Genomic DNA, 18,316 nt, shown 5'->3' on the forward strand with positions numbered 1-18,316 from the left:
ATGGAGCAGAGGTCCATCAGTGGCTATTAGCCTCTCTGTGTGTGTGTGTGTGTATAGGCCATTGTGCGATACAGAGTGTTAGACTGGCTGGGCCATTGGCCTGATCCAACATGGCTTCTCTTGTGTTCTTATGTTCATTCAGGGAGTGGGCAAGTCATAAATTTAAAGTATAAACAAGCAAACAAACTTTATTGGTCTTAAAGGTGCCACTAGACTCAAACTTCGTTCTGTTGCTTCAGTCCACCATGGCTACCCAGCTAAACCACATAAGGGCATCCTTCAGGCATAATGACAAAACATAGTTTATTGTTAGAAGAACAAACGTTTTTATTGTATAGTCCTAAATAGTTACACTCCTCTAAACAAGTCAACGGACTCATAAGGGCATAACTCAATTCAAGAATGCATTTAAACTTCTTTAGCTCAGGAGAGCAAGTTTAGGTTAGGTTAGATCAGGTTAGAGTAAACTGCTAAGGTTAGAGTAAACTGCTAAGGTCCTAACTTAAGGGGGTAGAAATGAAATCAGCAGTAGTGCTGAGAAAGTTCATAACCAGGGTTAACCCACCCACGTTCTGGTAGACTTGCTAGCAGCGACAAGCATCAGTTAGCTAGTTTATCTAAAATTAAATAAGTTAAAGCAAAAAAGATGGTTCCCCCTCTCTTCCGTCTTATGCCGTGCTCTAATAATTGAAGAATCCTGTTTTTGTGGAAAACCATACCCTCTTGATACATCTAAACCACAGATTTGCTGATTTCCCTGAACTTAGTTTAATCCTTGTTTGGAATCCTGGTTTGTGGAGAAGTGAGAAAACCACTGTATTTTTGATGTATTCACAAAACACAGTTTCTTGTGGAAGAAGACCTAAAAATGCTACTACACAGGAGGAAGGGCGGTCAAATGAAAAACGAGGCAGCCACATTGAACAGCGCTCCTAATCTCCTTATAGTGTTCAGGATCTGTTTTCTGTAAACACTATTGGTAAAGTAAAGACTTGGCACACTAGTGTTGTTGTTTTTTAATACAACAGCCAGTCCTTAGGAGATCAATACAGTTTCTTCTGAGGAAGGGCAGATATTTAAGAGGACCTGGTTCCAAATAATCAAAACTTTTCTAAAAACTACAACCACATTCTGTATTTCCTTTAGATCAAGCATGACTTTAGAAAATTACAAATGGATAAAAAAAAGTAAAAGCAGTTTCAAAAGTTCCTTTTAGAGGTCCATACTGACTTGAAAACAAATCCATCAGACAACATTAGAAGACAAAAACGGGCCAGAGAATGCTGTTGTTGGTAACCATAGCAACCACAGGCTTCTATTTCTTTACTATTTGTCAGGTAACCATGTGAAAGCATGCAATTTAGAGACATTAGCGAATGAAGATTTTCTGCCTATTTCCCCCCACCCCCATTTCTTTCAAAACCCAGTAATGTTCCTGCAGTGCTTGTGCTGTTTTTAGTCCTAATCTTCTGATTCAACGACATTAATGGACACGATAATCAATTGTTCTCATTTGGCTAAGTGTACTTGTTTTGCAGCATCTGGGGAAATGGTAAAAAAGGTACAGTGTCAGCTTGTGTGACTGCCATTTTGCTTTTGTTTTTGCTTAGCTGACAGCTACTGTGCTCCATGCAGGGCAGGAATGGCCTTTCTCATTACCCTGTTAAGCCACTTACCTCCTTCAGTTCCCTCATGCCTGGTCAAACAGTCAGATGAGGGGATACATGTGCACTCTTGGCAGCATCCCCTGATCAATTTGCATGACACCTCAGTGTTGACCAGAACTACATTTATCATCTCAGGGCACTGACAATGGAGAACTGGGAGGTCCACAATCAACGTAAAGCTGGATTTAAGGGCTTCATCTGTGAGATAAGGATGGCTTACTTGTGGCAGAGTCCTGAGGTTGGATTGCAGAAACTGGAGGATCACATTGTTAATACTCAGGCCTCATTCTGGGCAGGAGCTCACAGGAGCAGAGCTCCGGAATCTCTAAATTTCACTGTACTCTTTCTTACCTCCTCCCCCCCCCCCCAAAAAAAACCACACTTGCTTCTGGGCTCCATTGTTTAAACCCCCTGTGAGAATTTTGCTGAACTCTAACATTTGACAAACTTTCTAATATTTCCCCTCCACAAAAAATGGGAAAATAACCAAACCATATAAAGCAGACAGATGGAAATCTTCCTCATGACACTGTGGCCACATAGGAGAAAGTAATTTAAAAAGTATGATGGGAGTAAACTTTTATGACGGCAATTATAATTCAAGAAGCATTTTAAGGTAGATGTTGAGGTGATATAATCTGATACACCTTTTGGTGATGTCAGGAGTGTGTGGCATATGCAAATGAATTGTGCTAATGAGCTCTAGCACCTCTTTTTCTACAAAATGACCTCTGTTAATGCTTCTCTGTGTTAAAAACCACAACAAAATTGTAAGTAATAAAACCCTAACAAACTAGGGAATTAGATCATGACAGGTAGCCATGTTTGTGTGTAGCAACAGGAAAGAGTTAAGAGACCTGTAGCACTTTGAATAGCATTATCATACATCTAGCTCTCTCTGGTATATCTGTAGCTCCTTCTCTGAGATTCATCCAAGATATTTTAGCACCTCGTGGAAAAATCCAAATTATATCACCAGTTGCTAATCTTTACAAGTGCCCATAACACGTCACCAGACGTGGCGGTCTCACATCATGTCAAAGTAGACCAAGACATGTGCTCTCTAACTTTTGCTTGTTTTCTATTGGAGCTTTCCGTTTGTTCTGGGGCTGAATGTCTGACATACCAGACACTAACTGGACAGTCAACAAAATATTGGTCTCTGAAGATGGGATCTCTGGCCTGTTTGACTCTAAACTGCATTGGGCTCTGAAACTGAACATGCGAAAGATTTTTGCTTGGTCAGAACCAAGTGTTATTCTGAATTACTTTTCAACATTTACATTTTTAAAAAAACTCTAAAGAACACTCTTCAGCTAGTGCTTTAGCTCTGATGGAATCTGGATATTCATCCACATTTGGGCTCTGCTTCTGAAGCTATGCAAAACCGAATAACTGGCCAACCCATACTTGACATGATAACCCTTGGGAATCAACAGGCTGGATCCTGTGAACTTTTCAATTTTACCTCATTATTCTCCTATCCCATACATCTTTTGTCCATGTAGATCCCATGATCCCTAGCATAACCTTTTCTGGAAAGAAAAGGTGGCTGGATCCAACCTAACATATATTCTTCTGAACTTTTTGGAAGAAAAAAAAGAGATACAACTGAAACAATCCTACAAATTGTTATTTAATTACTGAAACATTTACAGCTCATCTTTCTGCATGGTTCAGTGCAGGGGTGGAATTCTAGCAGGAGGTCCTCTGAATATAGGGCCCCCCCGCCCCCCCCAATGTAGCTAATCTTCCAAGAGCTTACAAAAAGAGCCTTGCAAACTCTTGTAGGATTGGCTCTATCAGGGGTGTGTGGCCTAATATGCAGAAGAGCTCCTGCTAGAATTCCACCCCTGGTTCAGTGTGTTCCACAAAGCCAAACAAGCCAAAACAAATCCATCCACCATATAGGAGCAACCCACCCTTCTCATCATCTAAACAGCTGGTCTTAACAAAGATAGACTTTAAAGATATTTGGTAAGAAAATGACAGCAGTATAACTTTTTTTTTACACTTACCCTTGGAAATGTTGTAAATCTGTCTAGTTCTTCCACAAAACAGAACATTTGCAAACTGATTGCTGACATTACAATTAATAAGCTGGCAGTGAAAACAACTAAACTCCCCAGCTTTTTTCCAGGTCCAAAAATCTTATACACAAAGTCTTCCAGGGCAGGCGAAATTTTTATAAGTCGGACCACCCGAAGAACCTGGGTAAAAAGACAAAGGAAATGCAGTTACTGATTTTACTGCAGGATGTCAAATGAGAATAAACACAGAATGTTTTATTTCGAGTCACCTCCTGATGTGAAATGCCATATGGTGAAGAAGAAAGTAACAAATGTTCCAGATCATTGATTTCCTGGATGTTTTCCCTCAGTCTTACAGTGTATTACAGTTATAGCATATTAGTAATAAAAGCTTTTTGGTGGTGCTAAAAAAAAGAATGAATCTGCAGCGATCAACAGTGGGTCCATATGTTCAAACAAGGATCGACCAGCCACAGCTTTGATCTTGAAACCACATGTGTGTTCTTAAGTTAAAAGGGAGAAACAGCTGAATGCATAACAGTTCTGGGAGTGTCAGGAGGTGGAATCTTTGTGGTCAAAAGTCAGGATTCGAACTGTAGAATGGACAGGGGTGAACATCCCTTTCAGTTCTGAATTTCTGCTTTTAGATCACTGGCCGGATACCTTGATGCTAAAATCCAAGAGAGATTTTATTTCCCAACTTCTAGCAGCTGCCAGAAATACCATTGCCTCCTGCTGGAAAGATTCAACTAAACTTATACTCGAAACATGGTATGATAGAATTTGGGAAACTTTCATTATGTCTCAAATTTTGCAAAATGTATTCTTTTTAGGAGAGTCTTTATTATCGACAACTAACTATATACAATACTATTGGGATCCAGTTTTTGTTTATCTTAAATCCAACAATCTACTGAATTGATCAGTTTATAATATATGGTTGTTTACATAAATGTGTTTATTCTGTACCTTATCAGTATTACACCACTGTGCTTATTCTATCCCTTATCAGTATTTTTAACACTGATAATAGACTAAGGATCATTAGCTTTTCATTAACTATTCAGGAAACCTAAAACATAAATTTAATAAAGATGGAGTCATCAATATACTAATATGTAACTTCCTTTGTAACTTTGAATTTTGGTTTATGGATACATATGTTGAACTCACACACTAATTATTTGCAATGCTTGGAAGGAAACTCCCTATGTTTGTTATGTCAATTACGTTTAAAAAAATCAATAAAATTTAAATTAGAAAAAAACCCCACAGTTCTGGGTATAAAGCCTATCATGCAATCCCCTGTGTACGGTCCTAGAGAGCCCTACTCCTGCTCCCAGGTGCTGAACCACAGCCACCTTAGCCATTCAGGAGACTCAAGGGATCCAGGCCTTACCACTCCTGCTCCCAGGTGCTGAACCACAGCCACCTTAGCCATTCAGGAGACTCAAGGGATCCAGGCCTTACCACTCCTGCTCCCAGGTGCTGAACCACAGCCACCTTAGCCATTCAGGAGACTCAAGGGATCCAGGCCTTACCACTCCTGCTCCCAGGTGCTGAACCACAGCCACCTTAGCCATTCAGGAGACTCAAGGGATCCAGGCCTTACCACTCCTGCTCCCAGGTGCTGAACCACAGCCACCTTAGCCATTCAGGAGACTCAAGGGATCCAGGTCTTACCACTCCTGCTCCCAGGTGCTGAACCACAGCCACCTTAGCCATTCAGGAGACTCAAGGGATCCAGACCTTACCACTCCTGCTCCCAGGTGCTGAACCACAGCCACCTTAGCCATTCAGGAGACTCAAGGGATCCAGGCCTTACCACTCCTGCTCCCAGGTGCTGAACCACAGCCACCTTAGCCATTCAGGAGACTCAAGGGATCCAGGCCTTACCACTCCTGCTCCCAGGTGCTGAACCACAGCCACCTTAGCCATTCAGGAGACTCAAGGGATCCAGACCTCACTCCTGCTCCCAGGTGCTGAACCACAGCCACCTTAGCCATTCAGGAGACTCAAGGGATCCAGACCTTACCACTCCTGCTCCCAGGTGCTGAACCACAGCCACCTTAGCCATTCAGGAGACTCAAGGGATCCAGACCTTACCACTCCTGCTCCCAGGTGCTGAAGCACAGCCACCTTAGCCATTCAGGAGACTCAAGGGATCCAGACCTTACCACTCCTGCTCCCAGGTGCTGAACCACAGCCACCTTAGCCATTCAGGAGACTCAAGGGATCCAGGCCTTACCACTCCTGCTCCCAGGTGCTGAACCACAGCCACCTTAGCCATTCAGGAGACTCAAGGGATCCAGACCTTACCACTCCTGCTCCCAGTTGCTGAACCACAGCCACCTTAGCCATTCAGGAGACTCAAGGGATCCAGACCTTACCACTCCTGCTCCCAGGTGCTGAACCACAGCCACCTTAGCCATTCAGGAGACTCAAGGGATCCAGACCTTACCACTCCTGCTCCCAGGTGCTGAACCACAGCCACCTTAGCCATTCAGGAGACTCAAGGGATCCAGGCCTTACCACTCCTGCTCCCAGGTGCTGAACCACAGCCACCTTAGCTATTCAGGAGACTCAAGGGATCCAGACCTTACCACTCCTGCTCCCAGGTGCTGAACCACAGCCACCTTAGCCATTCAGGAGACTCAAGGGATCCAGACCTTACCACTCCTGCTCCCAGGTGCTGAACCACAGCCACCTTAGCCATTCAGGAGACTCAAGGGATCCAGACCTTACCACTCCTGCTCCCAGGTGCTGAACCACAGCCACCTTAGCCATTCAGGAGACTCAAGGGATCCAGACCTTACCACTCCTGCTCCCAGGTGCTGAACCACAGCCACCTTAGCCATTCAGGAGACTCAAGGGATCCAGGCCTTACCACTCCTGCTCCCAGGTGCTGAACCACAGCCACCTTAGCCATTCAGGAGACTCAAGGGATCCAGACCTTACCACTCCTGCTCCCAGGTGCTGAACCACAGCCACCTTAGCCATTCAGGAGACTCAAGGGATCCAGACCTTACCACTCCTGCTCCCAGGTGCTGAACCACAGCCACCTTAGCCATTCAGGAGACTCAAGGGATCCAGACCTTACCACTCCTGCTCCCAGGTGCTGAACCACAGCCACCTTAGCCATCCAGGAGACTCAAGGAATCCTGACCTTACCACTCCTGCTCCCAGGTGCTGAACCACAGCCACCTTAGCCATCCAGGAGACTCAAGGAATCCAGACCTTACCACTCCTGCTCCCAGGTGCTGAACCACAGCCACCTTAGCCATTCAGGAGACTCAAGGGATCCAGACCGTACCACTTCTGCTCCCTGGCACTGAAGCATAGACTTCTGCTATCCCTGTGAACCTAGATGCAGTTACACTTAATTTGGGACCTCAACCTTCATACTGCTCTGAAGGACAGATCCCTGTTCTTGGTGATTCTGTAGCCTACTTTAGGTTCCAGATGACAGAACCATAGCATACAAGCTGCTGTTCTAGCTCTCCCTCCTAAACCTGTTACCAGAGGCTTTTAGCTTCCCAGGTTCTCCTCTAAGGTTTTCTGTAAGCTCTCAGTAACTCCAGACACCAAAGGATAGGAAAATACTTCAGTTTTAGTAAACTACTCAAGTTACGAAGAGTTTACACTAGAAAGGAACTAAGGCACAAGAAATAGCAGATAAAAGAAAGAATACTACTGAGCTATGTCTGACTGAAAAGTTTTCTTGCTATGCATTGGCAGCTTGCTGGCTTGCTCATCAGGTGCAGGTCAAACAGACAGTTCTTACTTGTAGGCTTGAGAGGGAAGACTCCGTCCTGTGCCAGATGGTGCTGAAAATGACAGTTTCTCCACCTTTTCCCAACATAAATTAACTTAAAATGTATTGCTTTACTGTAATATACAGAGCAATCCTATACAGGCCCACTGACTTCAATTTTTAACTGTGCTGTGACCCAGCAAAATCTTCCCTCCTTTGCTAAAATCTATAGTGGCACTCCTGCATTAAACATTTAGCTAACAGACCATGCATTGAGAGAACATAGTTTTGAAAAGAAAAAGAAAAAAAGCTACATGCAAACAAACCCTTATTTACAAGGGTTGTCAACCTCCAGGTGAGAATAGCAATTACGAGATGCATGGTATGATGAGCCAAGTAACCAAAAATAGACTGTGAATAAATGACTAATATCAAAAATTGTATCAGATTTGTAGAAAATTCATTAAAGTTTAATTCCAATATCCATTACAGTAACATTGTCTATTTCTATACAAAGTTTTTTTCCCCTCTTAATGTGATGCAATGCGGTGCAATAAAGTGCTTGTGCAAACTTTTCAATATAGTCCAATAAATTTCAAAAAGTTCCAAATATGGAATCAGTGGATGGACATCTCAGAACTACCTCAATGAAGCTGGATAGCTTATTAGTCTGTTTCCGAGACCTTCTTCATGGAGAGGTTGAATATCATCCACATTCTCTCATGTTTTAAGCCTAGATTCATGTACAATAGTCATAATGGCATACACTTTATATGGAAATATATAAAGTGTTTATGTATTACATAAACCTGCACTCAATACATAATCAATACATAAAATACACTCACCACTTATTAACAGTCAACAAGCATAAGAAGCACCAATTTCTTTGTAGTAAAAAATCTCAGCGTAAGCACTCACATGGGATTTAAATATTAAAGTGCTATGTGTATGTATAACTAATCAAAAATACCTGCCGGAATTGTTACTGTAATGGATATCAGATTTAAACTTTAATGCATTTTCTACAAATGTGATAACAATTTTTGATATTAGTAATTTGTTCACCATCTATTTTTCGTTACTTGGCTTAACTTCCAGGTGGGGCCTGGAGATCTCCTGGAATTGCAACTGATTTCCAAACCACGGAGATCAGTTCCTTTGGAGAAAATGGCCGTTTCTGCAGGAGGACTCTATGGCATTATACCCCACTGAAGTCACTGTCCTCAGGCTCTACTCCTATATCTCCAGGAATTTCCCAACCCAGAGATGACAACCCTATGATAATGACTTGCTGTCAGGCATCAACTAATCAAGAACTAAGCTGAAAACACCTGAATCTTTAAAAGAATTATATTAAGTAATCAAATCGACGGAAGGCAGTTGGCAATAATTTGAAAATATCATTAATTCTCAGCATTCTGGCTCCTTGTTAATGGTTTTACAGTCCAGTACAGATGCTGAGAGCATGAGGTGAAAGGGAATGAGTCAGCAGATAAAGTAAGTGGACATTGGACATTCACCAATCAACACAATACCAATCTCACCACCAAAGAAGATTGGACTGATAGATTTCTGTACAGTGTTTCTGCCAGTAAGTATTTTCTCTTTTGCTATCTAGGGGGTTCTGTTCAGTTCTGTACAAGCAGAGTTGTACAAGTCCATGCCCAGCATTTTCTTATTATGAGACTTTGTGTTGATAGGTTTTTCTATAACATGTTTAGCTATTACAATTGCTAAATTAGAACTGAAATCCTGATTACATTTTTCTGAAATTAAGTCCCATTGAATAATACGGCATTAATTTCTGAGTAAACCTGATTTAGGATTACATCATGTGTGCACACAAGTATGATTTGAGTATTGTATATAAGTGAGAGAAGGCTATGACTGAGAGGTTTTCCTCTATTATACTCTATGAATGCAATAGCATCCATGTTTGTTGCTGTGATATTATTTACAAAGCCACAAATTAAAGACTAAGTTCTAATATGTATTTGAGTATGCATACATTAAATAGGACTTTACAACTTTTTTATTTCTTGGAATGTACAAAACAATATAAATATATGGTAATAACAGGGCCATGTTGCATTGTTTTACCAAATGCTTTTACCTAGGGTTCTCAGGCAGGGGTTTCCCCAATTTTGGGGCCTCCGACCCACTGGCATGGAGATGGCTAGTGGAGGGAGCCCCACCCCCTGAAGAGTTCCATTGTCACCCAATGTGCCCAGCATGATGATGTCACCCAGACATGACATCGTTTTGCCTGGTGCCATAGAGTTTCCCCCCAAATGCTAGAGTGCCCCCTGCACAACATGCCCAACACAATGATGGCACTTCCAGGTGATGTCACTGCTCCGTGTGCATTGCCCACCAGCAGCCAGGTAAGACCTGGCAACCCCACTTTTACCAGATTTTTTTTCTGGATTCCATCAACCCAACTCCTCGCCCCTCCTGAAGGATTTAGAGCCCACTGATCAGCTGATTTGTGGGCCCTTTAAATGCCATGAGAAGGGCAGTGGCTCCTCCTATGTGCCCCTCGTGCGTGATTTAAATCATGCAGGAAGGGGAGGGGCAGTCCTGGGACAGGGGGGGGGTAAGTTCCTCCCAAAAAAACCCCTGTCAGGGGCCAGGCCCCATGGCCCCCTAGTTAGTTATGACCCTGGCCCTGGGATAAGCAGAGAGCCTTGCTGGCTCAACCAGTTCACATGGGTGGCGTGCTTCTGCTATCCCTGTGAACCTAGATGCAGTTAGACTTAATCTGGGATCTCAATCTCCATACTGCTCTGAAGGATAGATCCCTGCTCTTGGGAAGTCTGTAGCCTACTTTAGGTTCCAGATGACAGAACCATAGCACACAAGCTGCTGTTCTAGCTCTCCTTTCTCTGCCCTGCTGCTTTCCTTTTTGGGGTGTCAAATGTCTCTGTACTCTTCTTGTGAGAGAAGTTTATATGCATATAAAACAGAGACCTCCTCCATGTGTACCTGAAATTGGTAGGCAGAATGCCACATATGAGAGCTTTGGGCTCAGAAAATTCCATCCCAAATGAGTGAAAAACAAAAATACTGGGGGAAAATCTAATGAGGGAAAATAGAATAAAGAACATAAGAAAAGAAAGAAAAACACAGCTTGGAGAAGAAAATGAAATAAAACAATTTTTAAAATGGTGTGCATGGTAACTTAGCTTTTATCAATATGTAGCTAGCAGAGACACTAGCTTGCTTCTGCTGACCTATACCATTCCATCCACGGTGCAAATTCTTACCAGCATAGTATTAGTTACATACTTGGTGCATATTGCACATTTCTACTTGCTTTGTAAACCTCATGGGTCATGCTTTTTTTTGAGTCTGCAAAGGGATTAGCCAATAAATCATTATATTATGCAGACTTCTGATTCCAGGAAAAACATAATAATAGCCAGATACAAATTTAAACAGGAGTAGATGGATTAGAAGGAAAAATGGTTGCTAAAGCACGATTCTTCCCTGAGTCCAACAACTTTTAGCCGTGCAGTTTTCCACTTAACTGTTTTAGTTTGGGTGTCCTCCTCCACCCCCACCTAAAGTGCCTTAATTGACATTTAAACAGTGCATTAATCTTTCCAGGGACTATTTTGCTAGCCCGTTTGTTTTCATTAAGAGAGGAAAGGGCAGGATCATCTTCAAAGCTCCTTCCCTCCACCAATTCATGCATTTATTCAGTTCAGCCAGCTCAACTGTTTTTGAGGATCAGAGGGAGACAATGTAGTACAATACACTTCAATAAGGCTCAAACTGTTATAGTAGTTTGAAACCTGGTTTATGTATTACAATTAATTCTTCATTTTTGCTGCATTGGCTGACATGGCCTTTGATAACAGAACATATTTACACACTGTTGGAAATTCCATCACTATCATTCCAAAGATTTTTCGCGTTAATTTTTTTTTTAACCCACTGAGATGATGCTGTGATACTGGCTCCAGTAATTAACATTTTGCAAGCAAAAAAGTTTTGATTGCCTAGGAAGACCTGGGCTAAGATCACATGACACACACTAAATAATACACTTTCAATCACCTTTCAATGCACTTGTTACTGTGTGAACTGGCAAAATCCAGTTGGAAAGTGCACTGAAAGTGCATTATTTAGTGTGTGTGATCTCAGCCCTAGAATAACAGGTGATGGTTCAGAAATATCTCTTTGGAAACAAATGAATGGTTGGGTGCGGGACATATTCCATCCGATCAGGATCCCACAGGGGAAGACTGGTTGTTCATTTTCGACATAGAGAAGGACCACTGCAGAAGTATTTTTTTACACAGCTTGAGGCAGCAATCACTAAGCTTCAAAACTGGATGTGATCCAGATGCAATATCCAAGACCATTGTGCTAGTCTGAACTCCTGGCATCATTGCTGGGATAGATCAGCACTTCCAGCTTCAAACTCGTCATCTCATTCATTCATTCACTCACTCATTCATTCATCATATTTATAACAACCATGAAGGACAATACATTTCTAAAATGGAAAATTCTGAGCATTGTAATTTTATCAGTGGTAAGGGGAGCCAAGAGAAGAAATTCTTGCCAGAGCCCAGAACCAGTGTAATGCAATGGCTGGAATTATATATACACATTGTATATGTGTCCCCTACATATACATATGGTGGGGAGGGAGACTACTTCAGAGATTGGCTGCCCTAAGCTCCTTGGAGGAATGGCAGAATAGAACTGTAGCAAAATTAAGCAAACACCATTGATCTTACTGAACTCTCTCCCAGTGCTTGCATTTACCTGGATTATGCCTGTATATATATATAAAAAGCATAATGCGGTTTTGGAGTGCTGGTAGTCAGAAGACCACACAAATTGCTGTATAAAAGAATTTTTTGTTGTTAGTTTTGGAAGCTGAATTGCAACCAAAATGGTTAAAAAAAGGAATGATGAATGTGCTGGTTAAATTGTAAGGCTAATAAATAATGCAGTCTCTGCTGCAGAGCAGGGAATTCCAGGAAGGTGAAAAATAGGTCTTGTGGATAAATGAAAGTGTGTTTAATGTGGGAGTTCCTTTCCCAGCCATCTCTTTTGGTGTTGGCTGGGGATACAGTAGAACTGACATCATAAATATTAGAATGTCTGAGGATATTAGAATGTGTCTAACCCACACAAGTATGTAGGTGAAGACAATCTTTTGATCCTCACTGATTTGGAGAAGCCTTACAGCACTCCCCAGGGACTTGATTGCCTCTGGACATGGTAGATTTCAGGCTTGTGCACCCTGACACAAACAGTAATGTATTTTTCAACCTCCCTTGTCATTTGCTGGTAGGAGATTTGGACTTCAGAAGGTGACCTAAATCTTTTAATGTGACAGATGCTTCTGCTGCCACACGTATGTATCTTTATAGAGATGTTAAAGGAGTAGATGGCTACGTATTTTTAAATACAGGAAGCATTATTTAATGGAGCTCCAGATTTCTCTGCCCTCTTCTTTTGCCAACTTCTGCCAGCGGGTGAAGACTCTTTAACTTTGTTTGGCACTCCCTCAAAAATCCCTCCTTTCTAAGCAACGTTTTGGGGTTTTGTATGGATTTTTAACTGTTTTGTATGTATCTTAACTCTGCTTTTTAATTCTTGTAAAAACTGTTTTGATGATGCATGTTTGGGAGGAAGGTTGATTTTAATGGTTTTATAATGTAATTTTATCACATGTGTTTTAAATTGTTAGCCATCTCAGCAGCCCTTGTGTGGGTCACAGCTACAAGCATGCTTAAGTAACATCCCTAAGGGCTAACACACAGGTAGACCTGACTGAGAAGAGGGGAAAAAAGGACTTCTAGAAGCATTACCAACATTCTGGTCTAATCTATAACCTTGCCCTATGCCTCACTGTATCTCTACTGTATTCCTAGGCAACAATAGAAGTAGGGGGCTCTTAGAGCTCCAAAGCGGATTTATCTGGTCAAGGTGCATGCAAAGTAGAATTTCTTTCTGCAACATAGATCCTGTCCAATAGGCTTATGGGCAAAATGTATCAGTAGTGCGTAGCCGGCTCTCGCGATGAAATCATGCAGGTTGTTGCAGCCAATTAGCTGGTGTGTATGATAATATGTGCCAATATGTCATCAATGGTATATAACGTTATAACCATTTTGAAAGAATTTTAGAGCAGCTTGGTATGCAGGCTTTGGCTTGGCTCTGCTCTCCAGTTATTGCAATAAACTTTTTTTTCTTCCTCCTCACCTGGACTTCAGCTGCATGTCTTTTATTGGCCAAGGACATTCGGATGTGCAAATTTGTACACTTGTAAGTGCAAAAAGGCAGGATATAAGTTGTATTTATATACATTTACATAAATAAATAGTAACTATGTTATGCTGGTGTAATAATAATAATCATAAAAAGGTAAAGGTAGTCCCCTGTGCAAGCACCAGTTGTTTCCAACTCTGGGGTGATGTTGCTTTCACAACGTTCTCACAGCAGACTTTTTACGGGGTGGTTTGCCATTGCCTTCCCCAGTCGTTTACACTTTCCCCCCAGCAAGCTGGGTACTCATTTTACCAACCTCGGAAGGATGGAAGGCTGAGTCAACCTTGGTTCGGCTACCTGAATCCAGCTTCTGCTGGAATCTAACTCAGGTTGTGAGCAAAGAGTTCAGATCACAGTACTGCAGTACTGCTGCTTTACCACTCTGCGCTATGGGGCTGCTAATAATAATTATTATACTGGAAAAATAATTCTTAAAATGCAATCATGTTTTCCCAAATCCAAATTATAAAACGTAAACCCTTGTTTCTGATATATCAAAGCAGGGGATATCTTTTGCCTCGGAAGAGTGGGTATTTCTTGTTAAAAAACCATAGTGCCTGGTTTATGATGATTCAGATGTTACAAGGATTTTCCCAACTGCTAGAAGAACCTACAGATGTAGTTAATTATCTGGAGACTTGGCTCTAGGGTTGCCAGCCTCCAGATGGGGCCTGGAAACCTTCCACTTTTACAAGTAATCTCCAGCCGGCTGAGATCAGCTTCCCTTGAGAAAATAGCTGTTTTGAAGGGTGGACTCTATGGCATTGTACCATGCTGAGGCCCCACCCCTCCTCAAACTCCACCTTCTCTTAGCTCCACCCCCAAAGCCTCCAGGTGTTTTCCAACACAGACCTTGCAACCCTGCTTGGCCCCCCTACTTAATAATTACTCAAATATGTTAATATTCTTCAAAACCTCAAAGAAAGTATCTTTTAAATTTTTTTAACAAAATCAATCCCTTGCATTTCTCCAAGGAGCTCAATTGTATGCTAATAAGTCATTTAACCCATGTTAATAAACAAAAGGTTCTTGGCTGTAGACAGGAAGACCATCTATAACATTCGCCTTCTAAAATCAAACTGTTTTTTTTTTAAAGCGAATACATGAACACATTCAAAATAAAAACCATCAGTATTGTAGAAAAATCCACAGTTTAAAAATGCAAGGACCTTAATTGCAGTAGAGCAAAATCAGCTATAGTTGCTTACTGTTTTTATAGTGGAGAGAAACCTGTTGTTATTTCAACAACCTTGAGAAGCAATCAGCTTTGGATATGAACCTGAAAGAAAAGCTATCGCTGTTTTCTTTTGCATCAAATTTGAGGCTACATTGAGATATTTGGGACAGCTGTGTAATTTACAAGGCAGCTAGTTCTCTGGGAGTCATCTCTTCTGGAGGGAAGAAGAGTTTTTAATTTGCAATTAACAATTAATCTGTGATCCCACATTTTAGTAACTGAGAATGGAGTCATTAAACTTTTAAAATGCTACATAATTTAGGAATCTGTGCACACTTTTACAACAGTGGCCCATTGTGCACCACTAGTTTCAGTTTCATAAATGCCGATTGCTTTCAACAAAATGGGACCCTCAGGAACTATTCTATTAACAAGCCCTTTAGCAGCCAGCAGCAATATACATTTTTATTGGTAGATAAAACACAGATAGTCCTTCTGACTTAAGAGGCCTCTTAAGTATTCATGGTTCTTCATAGGCTGAACAAGAGCTCTACTTTCAAACTGTAAAGGCTTATGAGAAGTTAAAAACAACAACAACAAGGAGAGTCGGGCTGGAAAAATCAACAACAAAACTATGCCTGAGAAAGGCAAAAACCAAAGGCAACCTCCAGCCAAAATTAAGCCTTTTTAATGTCAACAGTAGAGACTTAAGCAATAGCTGAATGAAAACAGTAGGATCTAAATATACTTCGCTTTAGGTGATTGTGTCCAGTAGAATGATCACATTTATTTGTTCAAAATATTTCATCTCAGTTTTGACCCAAATTGGTTCACAAAGTGGCCTTTGACAAGTTCAAAGCCATCATATTGGGAATAGCAAAAAGATGGAGGGGGTGGTGGTGGTGGTTTGGCCTGAAATAATGACAAAAACAAGAACACACAAGAGATGCCGCAACCACTCACAAACAGCCCACAAAAACAACAACCATTCCTTGCAACACACTCTTATTTAATGTCCTCTTACTTAAGGTTTCTCATACATATGAACAACCCTGTCATATCATATTGGGAATACCATACAGTCTTTCCCTCAACAGCCATTAAATAAGCAAAACAAAACCTAAGAAATGGCAGCCACTTCAAAAAGAACACCAGCATTCAAAATTCAACAACAGCTACCATAATGATGGCTCCAAAAGTCTTTTCAAGGTGCAGTTTTGTCTGAAGCCTAAAAACCCACAAAACCAAATGTTTCTCCCTCCTCAAGAGAGAGTTCTATAACTCCAGTCCTGCCCTATGTCCTTCAGCCACATACCAAACTTACATGTTGGTAGCACATGAAGCAAAACTGCTGTTATCAATTGGAGCATGCCTATGGAAGAAGGTAGGTGTCTGGGGATAGGAATCTTAGACTTATGAGCTCCAAGGAGCCTTCCCGATGGGTAGTGCTGGCTCTTTCAATGGCCAGGGCAGCTCTAGCATCCTGGGATCAGATTCTTGACCAAGAGAAGCAGAGGGAGGACTGGGTGGACAGTGATAGAGGGGAATTGCCTGGCCACTCCATCCATGTGATGTGCCAAATGACTCTGAAAATAAATTTATTTTTCAGTGCTCAAAGCATTTCACAGTATTACTAAATCATCTTTTCAACATCCAAATAAACCAAGATGCAATTATAATTATTATCCCCATAGTACAAATGAGGTGGAAGGGGCTAAGACAGCAAGAGAGACAGAGATAGAGAGTATGGCTTGCCTAGGACTATCTACAATATTGATAGCAAAGGCAAGGTTTAAAAAACAAAGGGATTCCAAATCACAACTCCCCTGCTTAGCCACTACGCTACACCAGCTCCCTTGATGACTGTTCTGATTTATTTAAAGCAGTGAAAGTAGGCAATAAGCTGGTTAAAATGACTGGGGAATGCAACAGTTTCTGAAAGGCAAAAGAACTACCCTAAGAACTAATGTTATAAATAAACCACCATATGATACTTACAAAAGCATGGAAAGTCACTTTCAATGGGGCACTTACCTGTATGGTATGGATGCTGTGGCCCAGTGTCACAGTACATCAGCATCAGTATTTTGGAACCACATGGAATGAATAGATGAAATGACTGCGTTCAAGACAGTGCTACCCTGTACTGGTGTGGGAAGTGACCATGACATCTGTCCATCTCATGTGTTTCCAGTATAGCTTGCGATGGAACAATATTCAATGGCAACCATATTGCGAATCTAATGTTTGAATTAGGTTTTTTTCCTCCTCCCCAAACTAAGAAAGCTTCAGATGCTCACTTTGAAGGCATTCCTATTTAAGCCAATAGCAGTAAAAACTAATTACCATCATTTCGCTGTCAGTGACTGACATATTAAGTTTCTTAGCTCCTTGCTGCATTACATCTATAAAGTGAAAATTCCTCCATGGGTTCAAGTGAATGCAAACCTATTGCAGACTTTCACAGAATGGGTTGAATCAGTGGCTCTCAATGTGTTGATCAGGACCCAAAAGTGGATTGTGACCATTTCATAGGTGGGTCATGAGGCCAGGAGGAGGAGAAGAAAAAGAAAACACATACTCGTTCAGTGTTAACAAGAGCTTTTCTTGTAGAAAAAGCCTGGCAGGAACTCATTTGCATATCAGGTCACACCCCCTGACATTGCCATCATTTTGCACTGGGTTTTTGTGTGTTTTTTTTAAAAAGACTCAGCAGGAACTCATTTGCATATTAGGTCACATCCCCTGACATCAAGCCAGCCAGAACTGCGTTCCTGTGCATTCCTGCTAAAAAAAAAAAAGTCCTGGTGTTAACCAATATGAGATTCCTGCTATTTTGTTGTTGTTGGGGAGCAGGAAAGTAGCATGGCATTTCTTTACAAGAGGTTCCCAAAAACTACTTTAAGTTTAGAAGTGGATTCAGTTTGGGAGACCCTCTAGTTAAGTGTGCCTCTTTTTATCTGTCTTTAGGTATTTACTGGTTGATAGTAAAAGTAAGTACAAAAATATGCACTGGGGTATTTTTTTGCTTTGTTGAAATAAACGGCCTATGTACTATGACTTAATACGAGCTGGCATTCTTTGTCTTAGCACTTGTGAATTCAAGCATGCTCCATAAATGGCTCACCTTTACAGCTTATGGCTGCAGTGGAATCAGTAAATTCTTTATGTGCTAAAATCTAAAAATCTTACATAATCAAAAGATATTTTAGAGTTGGCATTTTTTTTTCCTGGATGGATTTTTGCTGAGTCTCATTTGCTGAATATGGGAAGTTATTTCTGTTTCCATAACTTCAGAAGACAGAACCTTTTCTCAGTTGACTGCATCCTGGCTTACAATTTTTAAAACATTTATCTGCACCATTCATTATTTACCCTTTATGTATTATTA

General features: G+C 41.3%; 1 protein-coding gene across 2 annotated transcripts in view; it reads right to left on the reverse strand.

Moving 5' to 3' along the window:
* Positions 1-18,316, reverse strand: part of NALCN (sodium leak channel, non-selective) — a 290,882-nt gene that overhangs the window by 109,517 nt on the left and 163,049 nt on the right. For both annotated transcript variants that reach the window (XM_060233672.1, XM_060233671.1), the window contains one exon: positions 3,686-3,877. In XM_060233672.1, the coding sequence (XP_060089655.1) occupies positions 3,686-3,877 (192 nt within the window). The remainder of the gene's footprint in view (positions 1-3,685; positions 3,878-18,316) is intronic.

Source organism: Heteronotia binoei, chromosome 3 (assembly GCF_032191835.1).
Source record: "Heteronotia binoei isolate CCM8104 ecotype False Entrance Well chromosome 3, APGP_CSIRO_Hbin_v1, whole genome shotgun sequence".
Lineage (NCBI taxonomy): Eukaryota > Metazoa > Chordata > Lepidosauria > Squamata > Gekkonidae > Heteronotia > Heteronotia binoei.